Source organism: Phymastichus coffea, unplaced genomic scaffold, assembly GCF_024137745.1.
Source record: "Phymastichus coffea isolate CEN01 unplaced genomic scaffold, Cenicafe_Pcof_1.1 PCOF00016, whole genome shotgun sequence".
NCBI classification, from domain to species: Eukaryota; Metazoa; Arthropoda; class Insecta; order Hymenoptera; family Eulophidae; genus Phymastichus; species Phymastichus coffea.
The window spans coordinates 1,335,290-1,362,564 of NW_026706827.1; the positions used below are offsets into that span (position 1 = coordinate 1,335,290).

General features: G+C 30.9%; 7 protein-coding genes across 10 annotated transcripts in view; 4 read left to right on the forward strand and 3 right to left on the reverse strand.

Moving 5' to 3' along the window:
• The window catches only part of LOC131675068 (ubiquinone biosynthesis monooxygenase COQ6, mitochondrial), a 133,547-nt gene extending 130,908 nt beyond the window's left edge, over positions 1-2,639 (reverse strand). Inside the window, exons 1-3 of the mRNA XM_058953899.1 lie at positions 2,344-2,639; positions 1,868-2,058; positions 1,267-1,506 (exon numbers count right to left, since the gene is read on the reverse strand). Of these exons, the coding sequence (XP_058809882.1) occupies positions 1,267-1,506; positions 1,868-2,058; positions 2,344-2,539 (627 nt within the window). The 5' untranslated portion in view covers positions 2,540-2,639. The remainder of the gene's footprint in view (positions 1-1,266; positions 1,507-1,867; positions 2,059-2,343) is intronic.
• On the forward strand, positions 159-4,707 carry LOC131675069 (KICSTOR complex protein kaptin-like). 4 transcript variants are annotated; one of them, XM_058953900.1, is made up of 11 exons: positions 159-363; positions 2,350-2,402; positions 2,489-2,644; positions 2,759-2,971; positions 3,047-3,300; positions 3,355-3,521; positions 3,612-3,787; positions 3,858-3,921; positions 3,982-4,276; positions 4,342-4,510; positions 4,585-4,707. In XM_058953900.1, the coding sequence occupies exons 4-10, from the start codon at positions 2,767-2,769 to the stop codon at positions 4,429-4,431; spliced, it is 1,251 nt and encodes a 416-aa protein (XP_058809883.1). In that variant the 5' UTR covers positions 159-363; positions 2,350-2,402; positions 2,489-2,644; positions 2,759-2,766; the 3' UTR covers positions 4,432-4,510; positions 4,585-4,707. The 4 variants fall into 4 exon arrangements, with proteins under 4 accessions (XP_058809883.1, XP_058809887.1, XP_058809884.1 ...); XM_058953904.1 differs by having other exon boundaries at positions 2,350-2,398; XM_058953901.1 differs by lacking the exon at positions 159-363 and having other exon boundaries at positions 2,105-2,402.
• On the reverse strand, positions 4,523-5,448 carry LOC131675071 (small ribosomal subunit protein uS3m). The gene is made up of 3 exons (XM_058953907.1): positions 5,238-5,448; positions 4,899-5,088; positions 4,523-4,812 (listed from the first exon to the last, which is right to left on the reverse strand). The coding sequence occupies exons 1-3, from the start codon at positions 5,262-5,264 to the stop codon at positions 4,523-4,525; spliced, it is 507 nt and encodes a 168-aa protein (XP_058809890.1). The 5' UTR covers positions 5,265-5,448.
• Positions 5,449-6,615: 1,167 nt separating this feature from the next.
• On the forward strand, positions 6,616-7,719 carry LOC131675162 (uncharacterized). Its single transcript, XM_058954032.1, has 3 exons — positions 6,616-6,932; positions 7,009-7,163; positions 7,249-7,719. The coding sequence occupies exons 1-3, from the start codon at positions 6,914-6,916 to the stop codon at positions 7,402-7,404; spliced, it is 330 nt and encodes a 109-aa protein (XP_058810015.1). The 5' UTR covers positions 6,616-6,913; the 3' UTR covers positions 7,405-7,719.
• Positions 7,720-8,028: 309 nt separating this feature from the next.
• LOC131675140 (protein YIPF5) lies at positions 8,029-9,342 on the forward strand. Its single transcript, XM_058954002.1, has 2 exons — positions 8,029-8,370; positions 8,473-9,342. The coding sequence occupies exons 1-2, from the start codon at positions 8,148-8,150 to the stop codon at positions 9,030-9,032; spliced, it is 783 nt and encodes a 260-aa protein (XP_058809985.1). The 5' UTR covers positions 8,029-8,147; the 3' UTR covers positions 9,033-9,342.
• Positions 9,343-12,952: 3,610 nt separating this feature from the next.
• LOC131675099 (trypsin epsilon-like) lies at positions 12,953-14,791 on the forward strand. The gene is made up of 5 exons (XM_058953944.1): positions 12,953-13,395; positions 13,512-13,523; positions 13,797-14,104; positions 14,271-14,543; positions 14,654-14,791. The coding sequence occupies exons 3-5, from the start codon at positions 13,859-13,861 to the stop codon at positions 14,789-14,791; spliced, it is 657 nt and encodes a 218-aa protein (XP_058809927.1). The 5' UTR covers positions 12,953-13,395; positions 13,512-13,523; positions 13,797-13,858.
• A 3,459-nt stretch (positions 14,792-18,250) lies between these two features.
• The window catches only part of LOC131675064 (neuropeptide SIFamide receptor-like), a 53,132-nt gene continuing 44,107 nt past the window's right edge, over positions 18,251-27,275 (reverse strand). Inside the window, exon 4 of the mRNA XM_058953896.1 lies at positions 18,251-27,223. Coding sequence (XP_058809879.1) covers positions 26,892-27,223 — 332 coding nt within the window. The 3' untranslated portion in view covers positions 18,251-26,891. The remainder of the gene's footprint in view (positions 27,224-27,275) is intronic.

A 27,275-nucleotide genomic window follows, 5' to 3' on the forward strand; every position in this document is an offset into this window, starting at 1 on the left:
TGGCACCAAATCAAGCGCGAACGCGTCGAAGACGGAACAAAGCTAATGAACGATGTTACAGATGCCTGCGCAAGGCGTCGCTGATAGCCGAGAACTAGGCGGCCCTGGTGGTGTAGCCGAGTGAATTGCTGACCAGGTGGCCGAACACATATCTGCTGTTGGTCCGCTGGCTTGGCTTAATGGAGCTCGAGAAGGACGCGCAGACGAGCAAGAGTAGGCGAGTAGCGAGGTCGACCAGCGCTACCTCCTCAAGCTTTTTTTCTTCAGCCTCATATACCCTACCATCTTCGTGGCTTTCTTTACGGCCTACACGTCTACCACCTTCCCCTGGCATCTACAAATCCTTTCAAAATCCACTGGAAGGTTTGTTCAAAAACAATCCTCATATTATTCGGAGAACTTGAGCTCGAGGATGTTTTCTTCGATGAAGATTCACCGATTCTATTCCTTAGCACCACGCACTTAATGTTGTTAGCTTTCGTTGTACTGGTAACGGTTATTCTCGCCAATCTGATGATAGGTTTGACCGTTTCGGACATTTAAGAACTTCGTCAATGTACCGATCTCGATAGACTGGTGAGGACAGTCGAACTAATTGCACACTAGAAAAGCTTTATATTTTCCAAACTACTCGATTATGCACTAAAAAAGATAGTTCAAGCTTGCAGAATCTTGGCTTTGCTTTTACGCTTGCCGCACCATTGTATTATTCACATTCGTCTTAACGATCCTAGGGAAAGTTGATTACCCAAGAAACTTATTAAATCTATTTATAGACTTGTCAGTGAAAGAGAAACTTCAAAAACTTTCTTTTGAAAGAAAAGTTAAGTCATATCAAAACACCTCAATATACAGCTTAACGATAATCGCTTTGGGTCCAATAGGTTGAGTAAACTATACAGTAATTCCTTAGCTAGCGACAATAATAAACAGCAATTCACTGATTTGGCAATAAAACAAATGAGAATTAAATAAATACTCTACAGCTGTAAGCTTAAGACTAGATGCTCTGACATTAAAAGTAGAAGTTATTGCTAACCAAATTAATCTATCTTCTCAGCTGCAAGATTCCATTAGTTAGCAATTCAGAAAATTCAAACAAATCCAAATACCACCTTTTGATTTTAATGTAATTTCAAAATAGTTAGTTTATGAAAAAGTAACTTTGTTTCTTTCAAATCTTATTAAATAAAATTTTGTTAATTTAGATTTGAAAAAAGAATGGAAAGTGATAAAATACACATTTCTTACAAATAATAAACTTACCAACAGCTTAGTTCTAAAAGTTTGTCCGCTTTGCAGGCGTACATTTGAATGAATGCCCAATCCATCTGGTAAACTGATATCTTCAACCTTTGCATTTGTAATTACTTTTACAAACTTTTTCTCTGACAGTACAGTTTCTACAGCATGTAATAGTAGATCATTTTCTACAATATATGCCAATTCTTCTGCTAAATGATCTTCATTGAAAGTTATCATAGCATCTGAGCAAGCATCCCATACCTAGGTAATAAATTTATCCATGAAAATAGATTTTAAATTAATAATTATTGTGACTAAAACTCTAAAGCTCTTATATACATATGAAGCTAAAACATAAGTCTCTTGATATATTTTTGTACAAATATCAAATAAAGAACATTTTAACTAATTTATATCTTATAATTCAATTTTTTATTAACATTATTAACAACACCTAAGTTATACTACTTGTGTCAGATATCAATTACTGATAGGACAAAAAAATTATTTCAATTATTCATAGCACTGATAACAGCATTGTAAAACTTGATTTTATGTAATTTATGACAAATTAGTTGCATTGTAAAATTATTCGCTATGCCAATAGTTATTTAAATATTACCTGCATTTTTCGCACAGGTGTAACTCTCACGGCCTCTATATGTTTCCATGCTTGAATACTAGATAATAATACGCGTGTATGTTTATTTAAAGCAACTACTCTATTAGAATACTGTTCCCTTGGCTCATATTTATGTTTGTTTCCTTCTTCGAGCAACAAAATTTTTCTAGATTCAAGTCGTCGGTTATTGGCTATTAAAATTCAATATCAATTATATTTCATCAAATTTCTGCATCCTTTTGTTCATTTCGCACTTACTACTTTTGGAAAACAATTTTTTAATTCTAGTACCCACATGAAAGAAATGAATAATTGACATATAAAAATAAGTAAAATGTCGTAATATTATAAATGTTTGAAAAAAATTGTTTTGTTAAACAACATATTAATGAATAAACATTGTATATTCCAAAAATAGTATGTAATTACAAAGATACTTTTTATAAACCCCAATACAAAAAGTAAGTCACTTTAACCTAAAGCACACGCCAGTGATGTGCCGACTATGCCACCTCCTGTGATGATCACATCGTAGGTATCATCACTCACACTTTCAGTATGATTATTTCTAGTTAATATCTCACAATTCGAAAATAAAATTCGTTTGCATTTTCTTGACAGGAGCGTTAAAGCACTGCGAGATACCGAACTTGCTTCAACAATCGCAGCCATGTTGTTATGCTAAAACTAGCATGTTGCTGACAACACAATAACAACACTTATGATCAATTACTTGATGTCTCAAACTCATGCAATAAAAATCTATTTTTATTTTTGGTATGCTACTAAGTTTTTAAAGTATCTAATTTAAATTTACTAATTTAATGTTTAAAAAGTTAAAAAAAATTGTTTTTCATTACTTTATTCAAACTAATAATGAATTCATTCTAGGCTTTAGAATGATTAATTTAATTTATGCCCATTGGTTTCCTTTGGCATCGCAAGGCAACATCTACTCTCTTACTACTCTTCAATGTCAAAAAGGATTTAACAAAGTTTTAGTATCGTCATTAAAAAGAAAAATTTATTCTTTTGAATATAATCAACATTCTAAGTGGCGATTAAAACCATTGGTTAAGGAACTTCTATTTACTTATATTCCAAGTAAGTATTTTCAATTTTACAGATTTAAATGTTGAATCGTAGGATTCTTGACAACATATTTTTTTTTATTTTGAGATGGTGCAGAAATCATTGCAATTGATGCTTTCAATAAATCAACTTCCGGAGATGAATTTGTAATAGGAATAACGATAACTAAACCTAGCGGAGAAACTTCTATTGAAAGATATCTAAACATTTATACAGAAGGAGTTGGTGAAGAAGAAAATAATTCTCTTGAAGCCATTGCACAAAATTGTTTGATGGTTGAATTGTCATATACTCCATATTTATTATACCATACTTTGATTCCACATTCAACTGGACACGAGGTAAGAAATTATGTTTTCAAATGATTTTTTGAATAAAGATAGAATTTGTTGCAGATTGTATGGCTTATATCAGGGAATGATAGTAAAATTCATATGATTCGAGAAGATAAACAAAATCACAGTTACAATGAATCACAAATAGAAAAATATTTTCCTGAATTAGATCAATTAAAAGTCATTGCACTCTGGATTGACATTTATTATTATGAAGACTTCCAGTGGTAAAAATTCTTTGCTCAAAATAATTTTATATAAAATGTAAATTGAAAAAAGAAATTCTAAAATCAATAACATTTCATTTAAATTTTTAGGAGGCTAACTGCAGTTTCTTGTGAATGTGGATTGTTTAAATTATCTAAAGTCAATGTGAAAGAGTTGGAAATTGCGCAAACTTGGATTCTGAGATATGATAATTCAGTTTGCAGTGTGAAAATTTTTCCATCTGTGAATAAAGTACCTAAACCTGATTTTCTTGACATTAAATATGGTACGTCAATATTTTTTTTTACAGTACCCTTGCAATTATTCTTAACTAATGATTATTTAAAAATATTTAGATAATAAACAGGATACCAAGTTGAACATTCTTTTAACTACAGGAAATCTAGCAGTCATATTTCAGTAAGTATGGAATAAAATTTTTGTGTTAAATACGATTAATCAATTTTTTTATCACAACAGAGATGTCCTGAAAGAAGAAATGAATTCAGACATAACTTTGAGTGGTAATGAATTAACATCAGATTGTATATTATGCTCATGTATAGCAGATATAAACATGGATGGCCAAAATGAAATTTTGTTAGGTACTTACAAGCAAGAAGTATTAATATTTGCTTTTAAAGATGGATTGTGGAAATTGATTGATAAAAAGCTTTTTGATGCTCCAATTTATTCTATGACTTACATAGATTTAGCTGGTGATGGAGTTAAAGTTTTAGTTGTTCTTACTCAACGAAGTGTTCATATTATGCAGGTAAAGATCCATTAATTCTTTTAAATAATGTTAAAATGTTTATTGAAATATATTTTTATTTTTAGCATGATACTAAAGAAGTTATGAAAAAATGGAAAGAAAGATTTGCTAAGTTAGGATTATTAATGGATAAGAATCTTATTGGCAAGAGATAACTTCACATGCAATTTCAATTAAAATATTTGTGACTTAAACAGAAATATTTATATTTATATACTTACAACAAAAATAAAAGTACATATAAATTTATATATATTTATAAATAATATTTTCTTTGTTTTCTATAGTCTGTATTTCTATTTTAACAGGACAATGTAAATAATAACTAAGAAGTTCTTCAGTATAACCAGTTAAAAAATAAATTTTTCTTGGGTCAAAGCCCTGTCTTATAACACCAGCTATTCTAACTAAATTATGATGTCGTTTAATTAATATTTCACTAAGAAAAAGTGAATGCCAAGTTCCAATCATGAATCTTCTTATGAACATGTCTTCTATGGCACTTTCCATAGGCCTATTTCCATTATCAATATTTGCTGCGAATTTTCATATAACTTATTGAATAATTGAGAGCTTATAATTTTATGTTTAAAATAATATACATTTAAAATTATAGTCTTACATGTATTCCAAGAGTTCCATGATTTTTTGCTTGCTATTTCATTTGGTTTGTATGCCATTTCATATGTTAATGGTCTGTTCTTTTTTAAAGTTACTCTGTATCGACCTGATTGAACTCTATTTATTGTTGAGCTAACATGAATACATCGTTGTATAATGAATGACTTTAAAATTTCTTGGAGTATCTTGACCTGAAAAAAAATCGTAAAATAATGCCAATTTATAAAAAAGTTAAACTGTTTTAAAATACAAAATTCATAGTATTTTCGAAAACTTATTCTAAATTTTAGATGAGGTTATGAAAAATATATAAAAGCACTTATTTGCGACATATACTTACATTATTTAAATTAGTGAATAAAGTCATTTTCGTACACTGTTTATTGTAACAATTTTATTCGCAAATCATTTAATTTTCAGTGTTTAAAAATACAAGTATATAAATTATAAACACTCAGATTGTAATCGGGCGGAATTGAAGAGCTTGCTTCAAGTCCTTCAAGATCGTTTTTTAACTATCTTCAGATCATCTACCCTGGCTCCGGCGCATGGAAACTATATACATTTGACTACATGCGCGTCGTTCGCGCATGCTTGGATGCGTTCGAGGAGTCTCGAAAAAAGGTTGGTCGCAGTGTGGGCTTGCCAGGCTCACACTCAGGCGGTCGGTAAGGAAGTAAGCGTTTCGCGTCCCGATGTTACCGGCTGGACTCGTCAGTGAGGCTCGACGGCCGGTAACATCTGCCTCATACGCTCGAAGTGCGCGAGTCGCTATGCGGACTTATATGTTCAACGAGCGTACTTCTTGCCGCTCGTGGCTAGCCGATGCCATCTAGATGTGGATGGCCGAATCGTGGAACCGCCACATACAGTCTCCATGCTCCGGCGACTTAAAATTCTTTGATTCAAAAGGGATCGATGCGAAAACAGCCCGATACAAATATCATTTTATAAAAAAAAATGTTCACATCTCACGTATGTCTAATTGTACTTCTCGAAAAAATAATTATTTGTTATTGTACCATTATATTTCTCATAAAAAATAAAAAATATCGTTATCGATCATTCACCTCCTATTTATTCACATACAAGACATAATTAAGCAAAAATAAATTCACAGAAAAATTGTACCTTCTGTAGTTTAAATTGTACCATCAGTACAATTCTATAAATTTGTTTCTAAAAGAAATAATAGGACAATTAGAAAGCTCTACGCCTGCGCAAAGTGCATTTTCGGATGACATCCTTGCAAGTTGTAACAATTAATGGTAATTTGTAATTGTCCTATTATTTCTTTTAGAAACAAATTTATAGAATTGTACTGATGGTACAATTTAGACTACAGAAGGTACAATTTTTCTGTGAATTTATTTTTGCTTAATTATGTCTTTATGTGAGTAAATAGGAGGTGAATTATCGATAACGATATTTTTTATTTTTTATGAGAAATATAATGGTACAATAACAAATAATTATTTTTTCGAGAAGTATAATTAGACGTACATGAGATGTGATCATTTTTTTTTATAAAATGTTATTTATGTCGGGCTGTTTTCGCATCGGTATTCAAAGGTCACATTCACTAAACTTTCTCTACGTTCTACCTTTAAATATATAGCATATAATACATAAAGTTTCCGACATAAACATAAATGACGGTCATGGAACCTTTTTTTAATTTTTCTCCTCTAAATGAATTTCAGTATGAATCTTAAATTTGAAAAATCATTAATTTTGAAGTTATAACTACAAAGATGTTTTTTTATTCAAGGAGCACTTCATGAGAAAAATAAAAAGGGGTTATATGATTGTCACCTAGGAATACACGTACATACGTATATGTTTTACCTGCTATTGTAGACGCAGCATTACTAATACGTTTACGTGGCCTCAAACCATAACCTTTTGACAATTCAACAGCTGATATAATTAATTTTAGTGGATTAGTAACAAATATTTGTTTATTCATATTTACAAAGAATATTCAATTTCATCGTGGATACTAAATCTTCAAAAATGAGAAGAGCTCACTCTGGTAATTGTGCTTCATAAAAATATCGACGTCTTAAGTTATTAATTAATTTTATTTTATAATGATTTATTTCGACTAGGTTACGGGTATGAACCATTACCAAGTACTTCTCATGTAGAAGAAGAAAATGATCAAATGGCTAATGAATTGAAAGATAAAATCCATGCATTGAAATCATTATCCATCGACATTAGTACTGAAGTAAAATATCAAGATAAAATGCTTCGAGACATGGTTAACAATGATTATTGATTATTTATTTTTTGTTTTATCAATAAGTATGTACCTGATTATCACTTAATTGGTTTGTTCCTTGTAGGATGATGATTTTGAAAGAACAAGTGGATCACTTTCAAATTCAGTTGCTCGTGTTTTAAGGATGGCTAAAGGAAGTCACAATTATTACATATTATATTTATTCTTATTCTCAATAGCAGTGTTCTTCTTTTTATGGATTTTTTTGAAATTGAAATGACATATATGATGATTATTAAATTGGAATTTTTCATTCCCATTTTCACGAAATTGTCATTTGTTTAATTCAAAAAAACTTGTTGGGTTATTGGAATGCCTTGAGCAATGTATATAGAGTAGTCTTATAATTATTATTTATTTATACAATTTTAGTATTGTAGATATTTTGATTTACATAAAATTGTATTACGTAAGTTGAAATTGGACAGTTTTTTGAGTAAAATTAGAATTGATTTAGAGCATTTTTTTGTAAAATTCATTTAGCAGAGCCTGTAATGCAACTCTCTGTATATATTAAGTAATAAAAATTTATACCTGTAATCTCTTTTTTCCTTTATAAATAATTTCTTTCTTATTGTAACTTTGATCAAATAGTATTATTATTTATTCTTTTGGTGACAATATGTTTGTCAATGTTTAATTTCATTACTTGTGTGTTATAAAATAATTACTAGAGATAAATTTATTAATTAAGATACTGTCAATTATGAATTATTATTCTGAAGTACAATTTGAAATTTTAACGATAAAATAATGTGATCGTATATATAGATACATGTATCTCTGGTGTCAGTTAACTGTCAATAAGTCAGGTATATGACGTGTACCATTTTCTATTTTTGTTATCGTCAGCTTTTAAATCAGCTGTTTAATTGTGCTTAATCAAATAATGTGAATTTTTAACATAGATATTGTACAAACTGCAGTAAAGGTTACATTGTGTACACTTAAATAATCGAAGAAATGTCTAAATATTCGCAACAAGATAAATATTGGACGTTACCAGCTCAGAATCAGTACAACTTTGATAACAGTGGTTTTGGTCAACCTAACCAACAATTTGAATTCACAAGTTATAACGACCAACAATCTGGAGATTATAGTTACAATACACAACAAGAATATTTAAATCCAAGTCAGAGTTCATATGCTGGTGATTTGTATACACCAGAAAATTACAATCAAGGTATGTTAATAAGTTTTAATTGCTCTTTAATGTGGTATAAATTAAGCTAATTGACTGTCCTGCATGTAATTTTATTTTTTAACTGTAACTTCATTGTTTTAGGAAGTTCTAACTTTAATGATGAAGAAGATGAACCACCGTTGTTAGAAGAATTAGGAATAGACCCAGATAGAATTTTACAAAAAACATTGGCTGTTCTTAATCCATTTCACAGACGGGGTCAAACAGATGATGCTAATTATCTCTTACAAGATTCAGATCTAGCGGGACCTTTAGCATTTTGCCTTATGCTTGCAGCAGCATTGCTCTTAGCTGGATCTAAAGCACACTTTGGCTATGTATATGGATTAGCAACAACATCTTGTCTTTTGATGTATTTACTATTAACTTTGATGAGCACTACTGGAAATATAACTTTAGCATCAGTCGCATCAGTATTGGGCTACTGTATACTTCCTGTTGTTGGACTTGCTGGATTAGGCATTTTTACTAGTCTTCGTGGAACTGGTGGATTGATTCTTGCTGTACTTGCAGTTACATGGGCTACTTTGTCATCTTCACGACTTTTTGTAGCAATGTCAGGTGACGAAAAGCAACGGCTTTTAATAGCATACCCGTGTCTTTTATTATATGGTGTTTTTACATTGATTGTGATTTTTTGAAGATAATAATTTTGTATCTTTTTTACAACCGAATGCTAAAATGAATAATAACTTAATAATGTTAGCTTAAATATTTTTCAATAAAACTGAGAGTAGTCCAATAAAATTTATTGTAACTCTTTTAAACTAATTGTTTACTGATTTTGAATTAAAAATGAGGCTTATTTCATTAATCTCATTCTTAGCTATTAAAAAAATATCTTATTTCTGTTAACTTCTATATGTGTTCTGTGAGCATCTTAATCAATTTTTTTGTTTTACGAGGAACACGTTGAACTTTGAAAATTGCAAAAATTGGAATTAGAAACAAAAATATTATGATTTAAGTAACAACAAATATTGAAATTTCTAAAAATTTAATTTATTAAATCATTTTACTTTTTTTACTTGGGAAAATGACAAGAGTTATGCATATTTCAAATGGTAGTATACTTTATTAGGAACATTCCTATATTTCTAAAATATAAAAGTATTGATTACAACGAAAAATACAGAAATAAAAAAAAAAAGAGTCTGCTGCCGTATGCAATATCCCTTCCAACTACCTATTAATTGCATTTTTTTAATAGAAAATTGTCAGCATTAAATATAGACATAAATATTTACAAAGAAATGATTATCAATAATAATAAATATAATATTGAATAACACTATAACATCATTGAATTAAAATTTAAAAAAATACATAAACATATTGTACATTGTGAGAATTTTGTCACACTTTTTCTAGCATTCATAAAATTAACGAGTTTAATACCTCATTATATCTTCAGCTATAACCAATAATTTTACATTTTACAGGCATGTTTCTAAGCAAAGATTATCATTTCAGATTGTTAAAAATGTACAGCTCCTCTCATTTTTCTAAGTAAGAAAATAGAACAATTTAATAAAATAAATTTTTTGAAATTTTGATATTTGTTCTTACTTTAATTGCAATATTGTAATTTTTAATTCGAATTTCTGCAATATTCAAAGTGCTCCTGATAAAACAAAAAATCGATTAAGATGCTCCCAGAACCTACAATTTTGTAAACAAAAAAGATATAGCTGATCAAACTAATACATTTCTCGCTATTAGGTTTTTTTTGTAATCTGCAATTTTTTAGGAATTAATGAATATATTTTCAATTTTTAAAATCGAGTTTATTTATTACAAATTAAGGAATCGTTTGACATGCTAATAGGAGCTGTATCTTTGTTAAACAAAGAGTTATGATTGTTTGAACAATTAAATTGTTAATAAATAATTAATGACCAGGTTTTAAGTTTTCCACCTTGGTAATTTGGAATCAGAAAATCAGAATACAATTTCCGATCAGCAAGTGAGATCGATTTTGCGCGATGGATGCAAATGGTTTAAAATAGTCGATAAAGAAACCTCTTTCTCTTTTGCAAACATTTTTATACCGGTATCTTATTTAAGTATCAATCTTTATTAAAAGATAACGATCAAAATGATTTTTATTGAAAGAATTATATTATATATTATTTTTAACAATTAGAAAATGAAAACAAACCTATAATGCTATTTATTCATATTTCATTTGTACGCATGGTATAGCGGTACGGCGTGGTGATATTCTGTTTATACTATTACGTAATGAAAATTCTAATGATTTCAATCAACTATTCTAATAAATTTAAACATAAAAGTACGTCGTATCACTCGATCCCTAATGCTTAATTACACTTTCAAAAGCACTGGTCAGAAATTTCTTGAGCTTAAGTAAGCCAAATACAGTCCTGATTCATATTTTCATTAAATCTTATAACTTCACTTCTGAAAATGCCAAATAAACGATGGATATAAATTTAATGGAAAAATATGATTAACATATTTTTCTTTACCAAATAACGAAAAACGAATGTGCAGAAAGGAAAAATTCAGTTTAACTAGTTATTAATAGATAATTAATAAGTTTTAGATAATTTTCTACATTAAGTTTTATTAAAAATAAATAAGACATTATGATATATCTTATCATAAAAAATAATATATTTCATAATAAATTTTGATGTATAAGCTTCAGTATTCAACATTATTTTTATCTGTAAAATATTTGATCTATAAAGTGAAATTATAAGGTATATTTATTTTTGTATAATGAAAAAAGTAGTTTGCTTTAAAGTGTGATAATTTTAGTCAATATCTATCAAACTGATAGATATTGTGCAGAACCTCATTGAAAGAATATGCGCAGCTTCAAAATGAAACCGAATGTATCTACGTTGAAATTCGTTATGATGAAATTCGTTAGTAGTGTAAAAAATATGTAGACTTGCCTTACATATATACACATGTAACATGCTTAGGAAACATGATAACTGACTTCATTTCTAAAATACATTAAATGTGTGTGTGTGTGTGTGTGTGTGTGCGCGCGTGTGTGTGTGTGTGTGCGCGCGCGCGCGCGTGTGTGTAAAGTGATAAATCGTTATTTGAGAATTAAATTCTTTATTATCCTAAAAAGCTTATGTAAATGAGGATTTACCACTGTCATTGACCTCTTCAAGTTAATGGAGTTTCCGTGATGATGCCTTTGTTACTGACTCAAAAAAATGACAAAGTATACTAGAGTAAATCCGCTTAAAGAAGATAAATTTATGATTTGTTTGAAAGTACAGCAATAAAATCGATATTATTGCATAATTAAAATATAAAAAAATCTGATATGTTTGAATAACAAAATCTAATCCAAAAATTTTTAATTTTATTTAAATATTTATAGTAGAGCTATTAGATATTGTATACAATATATTATAACTTAACCGGATGAAAGAATCCAGCGGGAAATCAACGAAAATTAATCTGGGAAACTGCACTAGTGATTGGCAAAGGTAGAAAAACTCAATAATTTTATACAATTATGATTTCGTTAATAAAAAAATTACAAAAGTTGATTAGTCACCAGATTAGTAAAAATTAAGTCTACGTAGCGTTTCTATTCTGTTTTTATAGAAATGAATGTGTTGAATCGTTAGCAATAAACACGCGCAATTTTTCTATCCAATCAAAATATCATTATAACCATCCGTTATAAAAAAATAAACATTATTTCTCATTATAGAGATACCTGCACCTGAAAGATCAGTAGATAATGTAGTAGATTTAACAAGTAACGCGCTTTGAAAAAGGTTGTATCCATATAAGCATGTTATTTTTAAAATGCCAGCAATGTCAACTTCTTTAACATAGAAAATACTTTTTCAAGAATTCCAGTATAACAGCTGTGCTAATAGGGATGGTTCATTTTTTAACCAATCCAAAACTTATCTAGGTTAAAAAATCCACTTCTAAAAATTAGCTAACATTTACTGTTATTCTAAAAAATAATTTATTGCTATTAATAGAACTTTTATTTTAAGGGCGTAATTTCTTTTATTATTATTTTTTTCTTGAGAGGGAATCTTGCCACAAAAGTGAAGATATTTTACCGCCTATTATTTTTCAGATGTACATATCGCTGTAATAATGAGGAATAATATTTATTCTTAATAATATTTTGATTGTATAGAAAAAGTGCGCGTGATTTTTGTTAAAGAATCAACATATTCATTTCCGTAAGAACCTTATCACAACGCTACACAGATTCAATTTCTGTTGGTGTAGCGAGTGTTTAACTTTTGGAACTTTTTTGTTAATGAATCTTAATTGCACAAAATTATTATTATTAATTAATTAATAAATAATTAATTTTTATTAATAAGTTTTGCTATTTTTGCCAATCACGTGCATTTTTTTCTATAATTTTCCAGGTAGATTTTCGTCGATTTCGTGCCGAGATCCTTCATCCCGTAAGAATCATTTAGTTTCATTTATATTCATTTCTCGTGTCAGATCTTCCGTGAGAATAAATTACGAGTCATTTTTATATATTTCTTACATTTGATCTGCATAAGAACAGGTTTCGACGTAAGAAAGAGGACAAAAACATCCTTCAGGATCCAGCTGTGTTTCTTATATCAGAAATCACGTAAGAATTTTTAATAGGGAAAAGCCATTACTATCTCAACAACAATTCTCAATTTTCTATGTATCATCCGGATCGCAAGTAAGTAAATCAACCCAATATACGAGACATTTCAATTGAAAATAAAACGTTATTCAAAACCGGTATGACTTTAAATATGAAAATTAAATAATTAGTTATCCAAAATAAAAACATCACGAGGTACGATTTTACGGTACTCAAGGATAGGATGATCTCACCTTTTTGTATTTTTTCATGTGGCGGAATGTGGCAGAGCTGCTTGACGACTGTGTAGGTATAAAAGATTCGAAAACTAAAGAACAGGATCCAACTCGATCTTTCAGTTCTACGAGGCACTTTCATCAAATATAGTCAAAAATATATTCGAAGTAAACTTTTTGTATACAGATCAATAGAAGTAGTCAACACGTACTTAAATAAACCTTGTTTATAAAAGAAATGGCCCAATTAATATTTAATTTGTTGTTTTTAATTACCTTCGCAGCATTTATAGAAGGTAATTTTTACTTTTTAGACATAACCAAACATTCAATAGATTCAACTTTATTTATTTTCGAATGTGCTCAAACAATCTGTATATTTTTTAATTCTTTACAGTTACAAATCACTATAGATTTGCATAACGGCTCTCGAATAATTCCCTTTTTTTTTATGATTTTGTTAAGTCACATAGCTTGTCAAATGATACTAACAATCTTAACAAGAAAAGTATAAAAATATATTTTAAAATTTATTTTAACACTGATACAACTCACATAAATTTAAATAGGTAGTTCGCGAGTACGGAGATTAGCCGGTGGAGCTGATGCGCAAAACGGACAATTTCCCTACATGGCCGCTTTAAAATATAATGACCATTTTGCTTGTGCTGGTACTATTATCAGCTCGAATAAAATTTTAACAGCTGCCAACTGTTTCTGGTGTAGAAATCAACCACTTGAAGAATGCGTTAAGAATTTTACTGTACAAACAGGTTCTGCGGATTTATCCATAGATGGAAATTTGCATCGTGTAAAAGAAATTAAAATTTTTGATGGCTATACTGGAAAATTTGCTAATGATATTGCAGTTGTTACCGTAAGTAGAATAATATTTTTTCACTTGTATTTAACGAATAATGAATCAACAATATTAAATGATATATATCGTAAGATTTTCATATTTAAATGTATATTATGAGTTTGATTCGATTCTTCCGCTGGTAATATTTAACATTTCTTTCGATATTTCTCTCAATACGTAGCTTCAATCAGAAATAATGTTTTCTGCAAACGAAAAAGCTGCCAGCTTGCCGGATACAGATATCACTGAAAATACAGTTGCCATAAGTAGTGGATGGGGAATTAAAACAGAAGATAGTAAAATAGACAATAAACTTGCTAGTATTGAAGAAAAAATCCTCTCAGCAAGTAAATGCAACGAATTTTTTCTTAAAAATGGCCCCAACATAGATGTAGATGATAACGATTTTTGCGCAATTGCTGCCAGTGGCAACAACAATACTGGACTTTGTGTTGTAAGTTAATCTTATATATATACTGAAAATTTAATGTAGTTAATTAATAAGTTGACAGCAATATTTTTTTAATTATATTTGTTAGACATAATGTAAATTGAAATTAACAGGGAGACACCGGCAACCCTTCGGTAGTAGGTGGAACAGTAATAGGCGTTGCAACATATGGTGTTGGTTGCGGCAAAGGATTCCCTGATGTTTTTACAAATGTTTATAGATTCCTCAAATTCATAAAAAGTCAATTGTAAAATGAATCTTCTTGCAATAAATTCAACTGGAAAGGGTTTCTAAAATGAGTACACTGTTTATTATACATTAAATTCAACTATACTAAAAAAAAAAAAAAAAGATTAACCCATTAAAGCCCACGCTAAGACTGGTTGAGATAGCGACAAACAAACTGTGCTATCTTTTGCATAAGTGAAAAATAAAATATACGTATTTTTTTTATGTTATTTTCAATTGTTTATAACAAATTATTTAAACAAATTACAAAAAAATTCATAATTATCAAAATCTAAATGCGGGAATCGATTCTGGAGGTGAAATCAAGACGAAAACCTATATAACACTTTTTTGTCAGAATTCAATTTGTTAGTGTAACGTAGGAATAAACAATTGCATGTTGGGGAGAAAAAGTGACCATGTCAAGTCCCAAGCAAAATCTATCTGGAATAGCAAAAAATAAACTGTGCTATCCTTTGCATAAGTGAAAAATAAAATATATATATTTTTTCTTATGTCATTTGCAATTGTTTATAACAAACTATTTAAATAAATTATAAAAAAATTTATAATTTTCAAAATCTGAATGCGGAAATCGATTCTGGGGGTAAAGTTTAGACGAAAACCTATATAACACTTTTCTGTCAGAGGCCAATTAGTTATTGTAATGAAGGAAGAAACATTCGGCCTCCTGAGAGTGTTTCAAAAAATCGTATAAAATGAAGCTAATTATTGTATTTATCCATCAATATTGGCATGAATTATTGTAAATATAATCGGTGGGATTGAATTATTGTTCATTGCCATGTCCTTCTTTATGACTTTTGCAAACAGGCATAGAACATTTCTCACAATACCATTCCGTTCTTGTCCGACATGTTGAAATTCCACATTTCCTAAGACTCCCATGTTTCATCACGTGTTCTTGGGATGAAGTTTCACTCTGTTTCTGTCGTTTGGGGGGACGTTTGGAAGATAACTTGTCAATATAATATTCACAAACTTCTTGAACAATATCTTTGGAACCTTTTCTTTCGTCTGGATGTAACTTATTGTAAATCACTGTAGCGTTTGCTAAGGATGCTTGGATGAGCCGTAATACAAGGCACCATGTCCATTTCTTACTTCGAATTGTAGGCATCAAAGCATTACAGTGTTGATCATGTAGATCGACGCCACCCATGTGTTCATTATACATAGAGAAACAATGAGGAAAAAGAATAGATTTTTTCGATGATTCCTGCCATCTCTGCATTTCAACTTTTGGTTCATTTCCATATTTCGAAGAGAGAATCGATACTGGCTTTGAGTCCATAACTGTAATATAATTCAATTTTGAATTCACTTCATGCATTGAAATAGTGTATCCTCTTTTAGCTTTTTTTGGCATTTCGACTTTCACTTTCACACGATTATGCCGAACAGTTCCTGTCGCCGATAAACCATTTTTTTTCAAATGAATCATAAGATCTGGGTTTGTGAAAAAGTTGTCAAAATAAATATGATACTTTTTCAGTTCTTCTCTCTGTGTTTTTTCTAATAAATTCGAAAGTAACTTTATCACCACTCTAGACCCTAAACCAACGGCAACTAAAGGATTTCGTTCATCGATTCCTGATTTACCAGTGTAAATATCAAGATCATATATATACCCATCAGAAGAACAGACTGCCCATTCTTTTATTCCAAATCTAATGGGTTTATTCCTTATACATTGCTTGATACCAAACCTACCAAAGTATTTTACCATTATCTCATCTATTGATAAATTATAGTCAAAGAAACCAAATTGCATACAATTCTCACGAAACATATCATACAGAGTTCTAACCTTCCAGACTTTATCATTTTGATCAGTTTCTTGAAGTTTATAGAATCGTATGTTCTTTTTTATGGCAACGAAATTATTTCTAGACATAAGTTCCGCAATTACTGGACACTGAAGTATTCGCTTTTTTGATCAGTAATCACGAATACTTTTTCTAGAATTGAAGATAGTAATCATTATGATTGTAATAAATTTTTCTAGATCATCCATACATAAATCAAAATGATTTTCAGAAGTGGCTTCAATGATATGGTTTTTCATTGATTTCGAAAAGAAAACCTCAAACAACTCAAAAGCATTTTTGGATTGCAATGATGAAATAGGTGAAATATTGAAGTTGCTCTCGACATGCGGAGAAATATCATTCAAAGCATCATTTTTCCAACTGTACTTATGATTCGGTTCCAACAATTTCTGAGTACTTGTGTATGTACTTTTAACATGTTCGTAAGAACCTGATGGTAATTCATTTGATAATGTATCTTCATTTGGATCACCGTCCGAATCTCCATCTGAACTTTCATATTCATTAGGAATGAATGCTATATCAATATGTTGACCTTCATCACTATCAGAATCTTCAACTAAATTTGGTAGATCGCTAATTCTCCGTCTCGGCATTATCAGTAACGTTACCAATTTAGAACAAAATAAAAACTAAAAGTTTTCCGAAATTATTATTTCAAAGAATAGATCCAATGTATAAATGTTTTCAACCGTTAGCCCGCCACTCAAACGTGATCTCTAACACGGAAGGATTTACGAAATGAAATAAACTTATCCAATTACAGTATAAGATCTCAAAATTTATCAGTAAAAAATACTGATATGATTCCAGATACCATGTGTGAGAATGAAAACACTTATTTGTCAATAGTTTATTTCTACATAAAGATATCAAATTGAACTCTGACAAAAAAGTGTTATATAGGTTTTCATCTCAATTTTATCCCCCGAATCGATTTCCGCATTCAGATTTTGAAAATTATGAATTTTTTTGTAATTTGTTTAAATAATTTGTTATAAACAATTGCAAATGACATAAGAAAAAATATATATATTTTATTTTTCACTTATGCAAAGGATAGCACAGTTTATTTTTTGCTATTCCAGATAGATTTTGCTTGGGACTTGACATGGTCACTTTTTCTCCCCAACATGCAATTGTTTATTCCTACGTTACACTAACAAATTGAATTCTGACAAAAAAGTGTTATATAGGTTTTCGTCTTGATTTCACCTCCAGAATCGATTCCCGCATTTAGATTTTGATAATTATGAATTTTTTTGTAATTTGTTTAAATAATTTGTTATAAACAATTGAAAATAACATAAAAAAAAATACGTATATTTTATTTTTCACTTATGCAAAAGATAGCACAGTTTGTGTGTCGCTATCTCAACCAGTCTTAGCGTGGGCTTTAATGGGTTAAACTCTTTTAAATCAAACCATGATTTAGAAATGTCGTCAATTTTATCAGCATGTTTTTCAATGTGGTCATTTTTTTCGTATAAATTAAAAAGAATGTCCAAAGATATTTATTGACGAATGAATAAAAATAAATTCTAAAGTTATATATTTTGGCAAAATGTGGTACAGGCAAATAATAATTAATGGTTGGAAACAACACTTCAAATGTAATAGTGAGCATAATTTATTACATTTTATCAGAAAATATTTATAATTTGTTGCGTTCTTGTGCCTCATTTTGTGATCAATATCACAAATTAAACATACTCTGCAAAATGCTTACTTCGTATTCGTTATAATTCTCAAAACGTGCTCTATTGTATCTTTCATTTTTAATCTCTTTCACTCTCTTCTTTTACGTAAGATTTCTGGCAATCAAAACCTTTACCTTGCCATCTATACATTAAATCGATATATGTATGCAATGAATACTTATAATCAAATTCATTTCTAAATTACATCATAACTTTAAGCACTGCGCAATGAAAGTGATCAATATATTTTTATGATATTCTATAAACATATTAGTACATTTACAGATTTCAATATTTTGTTATATACATTCACCTGCCGTGAAAACCGCCTGTTATATATTCTTTCTATCATATTTTGTACAATATCCTCTCTCTATCTTATTACTGCAACGGTTTCTCCTTACCTAGTATGTTTCTATTATTTCACTGTTATTCAGATAACATTGCCTATATATATCCATATAACGTACAGCACATAGGAAAAATAACACAAAAACAAACGAATCTTCCATTCAATATTTTACACAAGGTTGACAAACGGATTTAAGTATCTACAATATTATATATTACTTATAATTTCCAGCTTCAATTACACTTCAACTATACGTGTAATTTGTAATATTTACAATTACAAATGACGCGTTAACTAAAATAATATGTGCGCAGCAGTAATTTATAGAATGCACTCCACATTAGACAGATCCAATTGAGTGGATTTTACTTCAAGATTTAGACTCTTATTGAAATGAGTGCTTTCGCGTAATTTAATATCTCTTGTTAAATTATAGTTCGGTGTACAGATTTTGTGCATTGATTACAGCTATGTATAAAAAATATAGTTTAAGAAAGAAATCGAGTTACCAAGTATTAAATAAATGACTTAATTTTTGATTTTAAACTAAAAATGTTTTTTTTTTTAATTTGATTGCGAAATTCTTTATATAAATGACATATGCCTATGTATGTTGAAACGCCATCTCAAACATTTGTTGTTTGTTGTTACTTGAGAAGTACACTGTTGTTATTTGGCAACTCGGATTCTTTCATTCTTTTGCATAAACTCTATAAATATATTCTTAAACTCTAGAAGTATGTACATTTACACTTGAATAAATATTTTTCCAGTATTGCCAAATTTATTTTCTTGACTTGTGAAATTATACAACAAAATATGTAATAAACAGTTTCCCATACAAGATTAATTAAATTTTCTTAAACATTTAATCTCAATCATTCTTTTATTTCTTTTATTAACGGGTTCGCTATTTTTATTGGGGCGTCTAAACGAAAGGTTTTTATTCTTAATTGAATTCAATTACAATTGAATTCCAACAGATAAACGTCGAGGACATTGTTTTTGTAGTATTTAAAGATTGTTGTTTCTTGAAGTGGTTCATAAATAACGTGAAAATTGTAAGCAAATTAGGTTAAAAATAATATTTTAATCTGTTTGAAGATCAAAAACCGAAACAATAATCTTATTTTATTAAAATCTATTATAATTTGCATGCTTATAATCACATTTATAGAAGTTTAAACCACATAAATAGGTTTACGCGATAATATAACGTTACTTTAGTCGCATTATTATACTTATTTGTTCAATTTGTACGTTGCTCGTTTCAAACACTACCGCGATACGTATACTGAAGTGCATTATAAATTATACTGAATGTATAACATGTGGATGAAAATTGGAAGTTGTATACAATGAAGGAAACAATGATGCTTGATTGTTAAAGGAAACGAAATATACTTTGTCTTATATAAATAATTTTTAGGACGTAGAAATATTTTCTAGAAAATAGATTAGAAATAGTACATAGTAAAGCTTATACGATTCAATTGTACGATCCCAAATTTCATTACGCTGTATATACATTTAGACAATGTGGATATGACTGGAATGTACATAAGCTGCATAAATACTTTATTATAAATTTACTTTTCTCATTTAAGTTAAAAAATTCGTTACAAGCTTATATAATCTCATTAGATATTTCAACCTTCCTATTCTGTACAAAATTCTTACGAAAATAATATCTACTCCATACAACTTTGTCTGTACGTGTTTTTCTATTACCGTCGTCTTCGTCGTATCAAATATAGTAATAAATATATCTCTTATATGTCTGTACTGTTGAAATTGCAATCTTTGACGCACATGCAGAATGCTCTTTCTCTTTCTATATATCGTTTCCGATCGACGATTGCTGAAATAGAAACGTCTTATTTAAAATAATCCACGGAAGCAAATTTTGTATTACATGTGGTTTTTAAAAAATTTTTGTCGTTAATGATTGTCGACATGAGTAATATGTAACATGATTTTCTTTCCAAATAGTAGAAATAGAATGTCTTGCATTTTGACAACGTTATTTCCGTAATATACTGACATATTCGAATTATTTTTTAATAGAATGTTTCATATCACGAGATGGAAATAAGACTGGCACATAAATAAAATAGGCTTACTTGCAGACCGCACGCAGTTATCTGCATCAATTCTTGTGTACTGAATCTGAATTCAGATACAGAATTGTCAATTGTCTTATCGCACTTCACGTGGTTTGAATCGCAAAATACACTCGAAGATCAATTAACCAGTTGGAGTATTTCTGCGATAGAAAATAGGGTTATTCGATGGCTTTGGATTCAAATTCAACGATTTACTTTTATAAATTTGACAAGCAATGTCCTTATTTGCCTATTTTTTTATGTGCATGTATATAATATAATTAATATAACGAGAACACTATTGTAAATGCATTAATAGTGAAATAAGCTACTCACGCATCAACAGTTAATTTACCTCGTAATTCACTGAAAAGCAATCAATGATTTTTTCAAGAGCATTGCAATTTGTCGTGCGTTTATTACTAAATGAAATAATTTGCAAAGTAACTATCATAATTTCCATATCATATCATTTGAATTAATGTTTGTTTGCATTCATCAACTATTATTAAACTTGGCAAACGCAATTGATAGACATTTCTCCATAACTGGCTATTTATACGATTATATCCTCTGTCCCATTTATAAATTATTGTTCGACATCAAACGAAAGAACCATTGTTATTTTACTTTTGCCTTTGAAGTTATCTGAAGCAAATAAATTACTTTCCTGAACTTGAAGGACGGAACACAATATTGATGTACTCAATTATTTATAACACCACATTAGATTCATAGAAAAAGCTGCTTCAGAAACTAATGCTGGATGTTTCTCTTGGAATTCGGTTACTTGCCTTACAACCTAGACAGACACAGATCAAGATTAGTCAAAAACTTGTACGAATTCCCAAGAAAATGCGGATATATTTTTAAAAACTTCAAAGGAAAAAGATTATATTACTGACGTAGTTTAGCTTTCACTTAATAATTTATCGGTATTACGCCTATCTTTTCCTGTCTTCTTTACAATACGTTAATTTTTTTGTGTAAACATTCGTGAATACAATGCTCTGAAAGGCCTAATAATTAAATACATTTTATATTCAATACCAACGTATTTTCGATGTTTATATAACTAACACTATATGTTGTTAGAAACGTGCATTTTCATGTAAATCGGTTGCAAAAATAGTTAAGCAAATTTCTAGTTGGTTTTGTAAAAAAATAATTCATCAATTTTTAATGTGTCATTTTTACATGTATCTCATCGCAGAAAAAATGTGTTCCCCAGTGATTAATTTTTTTTAATGTATATTTGAAATGTCTTCCAAAATATATAAAGTATATCAAAGAGAACGATGGATAATTATACCGAGAACACACGTATTTTGTGATAAGGATTATCCGAAATCTGAAATAAGGAGCATGATGTATGACAATTTGTGGAATTCCCCATCGCGGCTATTTCATTTTAATATTACATCATTCTACTATTATAACTTTGACTTTTGCTTGTGACAAATAAGGATGTTGATTTTTTATCAATTGAAAATTATAAAGTAGGCATGATATAGATTAGATGAGCACGTATGGTATGACAAATCAATAATTAGCTGGTATAATACATTCAAAGTATGTAATTGAAATAACCTATCAGTGAAAATTCCTAGTGAGATTTCGATATATTGAAATTATTGAAAGTATATTTCCAAATATCAGTGTTAACTTGTAGTAATTAAATTGTGTATTATTTTTATGCGATGTAATGTTTCTGCAAGATATTCTTTTCCTCTCGCATCGAAATCCATCAGCATATTTACAGATTATTTTGCAATACATTTTTATAGAATGTTGAAGAGTTCTCAGAACGCTAAGTGTTTATAAAACGATACAAAAGTGTATGAGTTTCATTGGAGGAATTGTGAAATAGTGGTTTTCACGACAGCACACATCAAAAACGAAGCCCAAGTATGTCATACCCAGCCCGTAGCGAAAAGTTTCTCGTCAACAGCAGACATAAAATGCTCGAAAAGTTTTTCTAACCCTACACTTGCCACATTATTTCCTCTTAATAATCTCTCAATAATTAGTATCACTGGCACGTTGGAACTAAATTTGGTTCCAATACACGTAATATCCTCAAATCAATAGCGACTTAATAATGTTGCAGCTTCGTTATAACGATCGTACATTCACAAATCTTAATTTTTTTATATTGTTTAATGAATAACTCGAAATTGCTATATTTTAGATTGACATGTTTAGATAATATTAATATAGGTTATTAAATAATAAAACCTATTTTTTATAACATTGAATGTTTTCATCATCCAAGTGATATCATAAAGTGATCACGTGAACATTCATTATTGTCCCTAAAAATATATGTGTTTGACATTATGTAATGCTTTATTTCTTTTTTCATTTTTTTTGTATTTTGTTTGCATTTCAACAGATTTTTTTTCATAATATTAACGTCAGATAAACAGCATTATTTTTATTTTACTTATATATTATAATGCATTGGAGTTACTTATTTGAAAAATTGAAAGCTAACACAACAACGTCGTTACTTTAATTCTATTCTGCCCTATTTCTTTTCTTTTTTTGTAAAATGGACATTAAAAAATGATGAAAAATCTTCGAGATTACTTCCATGATTCACGAACTTTACCTTACTACCGAATTCACACGTTTTGTACTTTACCCGAAATGATTTTCAGTTTATAATATCTGCAATAAAATAAATTCAAAGTATTTCTGGAAATTCAAGGTATTTGAAGTCATAGTCAACATTATGTTTAGTATGCTATTACAGTTTTTTAAACGTTATTGCGAAAAACTGTTTGCAAACCATTATTTGCTGTGCAGTAGAAATCAATAAATTTACAATGATAATATTTTTAGTGCATACAACGCAGTGTGAATTTGAAAAATTGTTGTACTTGTTCACATGAAAAATTAGTACAAAATTGTAAATTCCTTGACGATCGCAATTTTATTTTCAACACGAATTTAAAAAATAATGTCTGATACATTGCTTATGTTCCATCATATCAAATGTATTTGCCACTATTCTATTTATTTTGCCTGTTAGAAAAATACAAGAAAAAAATTGTTATTTTTCTAAATAGTACAAGCGATGCTGTTATTTAGGTAAATGCAAGTAGCTGTATGTGACATTTGTAAAAATCAAAGATTAAAAGCATGTAATATTATTGGAAACGTATCGAAATAAAGAAATAGGCAGTGCAAAAATATCGAAATGACAGAGCCAGTAGTTTGCTCAACAAGTTTGTTAAAGTTAATCAAAGTGAATAAGTTCTCAACACCATTTGTTTTTACTTCTGAAAAGTATTTAACGCACTGTTGAAGTGAGAGATAAATCCATTGACTTGCAAGCAGCGGTATCTTTCAAAACCAATGGCACAATTAAGTACTCATTTTATATTTATCGATTATAAAACTTTTAAAATTTCATACAAATATACGATAAAATGTTTAAGTAAATTTTACTTTTCAGGCTTCACAATTTACTCGCAAAAATTTTCTTAAGCTTTTTCACAACGCTGTTTCGATTCAAAATTCATGTTTTTTTATATATTTAGCGATTTTCATATTGCTAGTAGAGATATTATTTTCTACAAATATCTCTCCATATTTGTTGGTATATACTTTTCTGTTAACAAAGTCTCGAATGCTATGCTTATTCCGAGGTAATATTAGGATTTCGAAAAATAGATGATACGTAAACGTATAAGTTCAAAAATTAGAGAATCAATTGCAAAAAAAAATAAGCTTGAGTTGTATGCATTTTATTAATCTAAAAAAGATGTTTGACTGAAGGAAGATTCTGAATTTGGTAAAAAAAATATATAGTTATCAATTTGTCATAGGTGCAGCCAACGCGTAAGATGCTAACGACATTATGATAAAACGTATAATTAAAACTTCAACTATCTTTGTACGTACAAAGTCTTGGTAGGCTATGATGTATGACGATTAGAAAAATGTCAAGCAATTTTCAATGGATTTTCCTCTCCTAGTGTGTAATTGCAATGTATTTATCAGAATTGGAAATAAGCAAGCAATCAGCACTATGCGTTCACACTTGTGGTGTCAAGATATACGCACCGTAGTTAGAGAGCGACAGGGAGGGGGAGAGAGAGAGAGAGAGAGAGAGAGAGAGAGAGAGAGAGAGACAGACAGACAGAGAAGAAAATAAAAAGAAGATTGAGGGAGTTGTGGCCTCCGCCATGAAGACTTACATATTTTTTTACCCTCGTCATTGTCTTTGTTTTTAGTTCGAGTTATAATGTCTCTTGTAAGCTTTCGGATATACTTGTGCTCGAATATTGGTCCGTGTGTTGTTTTATGGGGGCATAGCATCGAAATTCGTTCTCGTGCAACACTGATCGACAACAATAACAGAGTGAGACTCGAGTCGCGCATTTACTTTGCGTGGCTATGCGTTGTTCATTGGTTCGCGTTTTCACTCTCTCTCTCTCTCTCTCTCTCTCTCTCTCTCTCTCTCTCTCTCTCTCTCTCTCTCTCTCTCTTTTGCTCTCGGAGCTTCTCTAACGCGAAGAGCGCTTGCGCGATAGACAAGCGAGAAGTAGCACAAGCTTAATTATGTACGGCTTAACAAGGTCCATCAAAAATATCGAAATAAATGACTGATATCCGTTTTTCAGGCGTGCCTTATGATCATATAATTTTCTAGTCGTGACTATAGCTCGTTAACAGCATTCTAGCATATCAATGTATTGCCGTTAAAGTCAAAGCTTCTTGAGACTTCACAGCCGCGCACCGATCGTTGAATCGAAACATTATGATCCTTGATTATAAGTTTAAAGGTTTGATGAGCAAGGGCTTTTTCGTTTTGTCTATATAATATGTAGATACGGGTTTTTTATGTATGTCTGTGCGTCAATTGCGACCGCACGCCGATCGTTCTCAAAGCAACGATCGTCGGAAAATAGTTTATTTCGTCACATAGCTTTATGTGTATATAATATACATGTATATACACATATATTTATGCATATATATATAATATATCCCTTAGGTGTAGCTCTTAAACGAGTGGGGATTTGACATCATCATGTTTTCCGGAAATTCGCGTGAATGTTACATATACAACGTATATTAAGCGATTATAGGGCTGATCACAGCAGCGTGCAGCCACATGCGAACATTGCTTCTTGCGATCGTAGGGTGCACGCGCTTTGACGCTCCCTATCGTAGGCAGGTTCCTTTCAAATAGCAATGGCAGAAACCTGCACTTGCACTGTCTTGTATTTGTACGATTAAAAACGCGGCCACGCATTCGTTCACAACAAAATCCAACGCTTTCATCGTCAGTTAACAAGTTTAGAAGGTAGCGCGAACCCAATGAAACTGCTCGCCTCCGTGTCTGTTTGCTTTAGTTATTTGTGTTTATTTTTTATTGTTATCTTTTTTTCTTTTGCAGTTGTGTGCTTGGAAACGGCAGTAAAATAGGTATATAACATCTACACGTCACGCACTCGCATCGGCGTTAAGTCAACAACGAAAACAACGATCTCAAAGAAATAGTATAACAACGACGAGTGTCTAGCGTAAAGTAGAAAAAAACGGCAGGATGATAAATATTGCGGGGATCATGTAGATTTGACAAAGGTCGAGGAAATAGTTGTCGGCGGAGGACTCCGCTATCGGCGGGGCGCGTACATTATAAATAGCGGATACGGTCACGGGGGCAAAATCGAGAGGTAGCTGGAACTAGGGGGAGCTGCGAGTAGCCGAGAGCAGAGTTTGAGGCGCCGATGCTTGGAGCATCGAGTCGATCGAACATCAATAAAGTGTGTGTGTATGTGTGTGTGTGTGTGTGTGTGTGTGTGCGCGTATGTGTGTGCGTGCGTGTGTGTGCGTGCCCACGCTGCGCGGCTACAGGCTGCACGGTGTGTTATGGAGCCTGCGATAGGGTTCGCGAGCGTGTTTAGCCAGGCCAACCACGGCCGAAAACGACGACATGTACACCTTAGAGAGAGACTTGGAGAGAGGCGGTCGCTTGGCGCTGCTCTCCGTTGAGATGGCTCTCGCTGCAACGAGGTGTCAGCGCAGTAGTTTGCTCGCGCGCAAGGCGAGCAGTGGACAAAGCTATTTTTGGTAATTGCGCCGGCTGGGCCGCCTTAGACGCCGGTGTGATTGAAGATGTAGGAGACGTTGCTGTCCTGGTGCATGGGCGGCTGGTGGAAGACGCGCTTGGTCGACGAGTTGTTGTTGTTGACGTAGTACGAAGACTTGCGCATCGAGGTGGAGCTGGACATCATGGCCACGGTCTCGTAGTAGCGTAGTTTGCCGCAGCACTCGCCCGACTTGAGGATCGCCATGAAGCCGCGTCGGTACTTCTTGTTGAAGAAGGCGTACAGGATCGGATTGATGCTCGAGTTGGAGGCCCCCAGCCACTGGGCGATCGGCGTGGCGATCGCCCAGTACTCCTCCTCCCAGTCGGCCACTCGTCCTGCAAGCGCAAGCTCGTCGTTTGGCTCTGGCGGGGGGGGGGGGGGGGCGAG

Bases quoted from the DNA above. Each gene is read 5' to 3' on its own strand.
- LOC131675099 (XM_058953944.1), top strand. From the start codon at position 13,859: ATGGCCGCTTTAAAATATAATGACCATTTTGCTTGTGCTGGTACTATT. The intron at 14,105-14,270 runs GTAAGTAGAATA...CTCAATACGTAG, and splicing joins ATGATATTGCAGTTGTTACC to CTTCAATCAGAAATAATGTT. The intron at 14,544-14,653 runs GTAAGTTAATCT...TGAAATTAACAG, and splicing joins ACAATACTGGACTTTGTGTT to GGAGACACCGGCAACCCTTC.
- LOC131675162 (XM_058954032.1), top strand. The intron at 7,164-7,248 runs GTTAACAATGAT...TGTTCCTTGTAG, and splicing joins ATAAAATGCTTCGAGACATG to GATGATGATTTTGAAAGAAC.
- LOC131675071 (XM_058953907.1), bottom strand. From the start codon at position 5,264: ATGACTTTATTCACTAATTTAAATAAT. The intron at 5,089-5,237 runs GTAAGTATATGT...ATTTTTTTTCAG, and splicing joins TATTCACTAATTTAAATAAT to GTCAAGATACTCCAAGAAAT. The intron at 4,813-4,898 runs GTAAGACTATAA...GAAAATTCGCAG, and splicing joins ATGGAACTCTTGGAATACAT to CAAATATTGATAATGGAAAT.
- LOC131675069 (XM_058953900.1), top strand. From the start codon at position 2,767: ATGATTAATTTAATTTATGCCCATTGGTTTCCTTTGGCATCGCAAGGC. The intron at 3,788-3,857 runs GTACGTCAATAT...AAAAATATTTAG, and splicing joins TTTTCTTGACATTAAATATG to ATAATAAACAGGATACCAAG. The intron at 4,277-4,341 runs GTAAAGATCCAT...TTTTATTTTTAG, and splicing joins GAAGTGTTCATATTATGCAG to CATGATACTAAAGAAGTTAT.
- LOC131675140 (XM_058954002.1), top strand. From the start codon at position 8,148: ATGTCTAAATATTCGCAACAAGATAAATATTGGACGTTACCAGCTCAG. The intron at 8,371-8,472 runs GTATGTTAATAA...TCATTGTTTTAG, and splicing joins ACCAGAAAATTACAATCAAG to GAAGTTCTAACTTTAATGAT.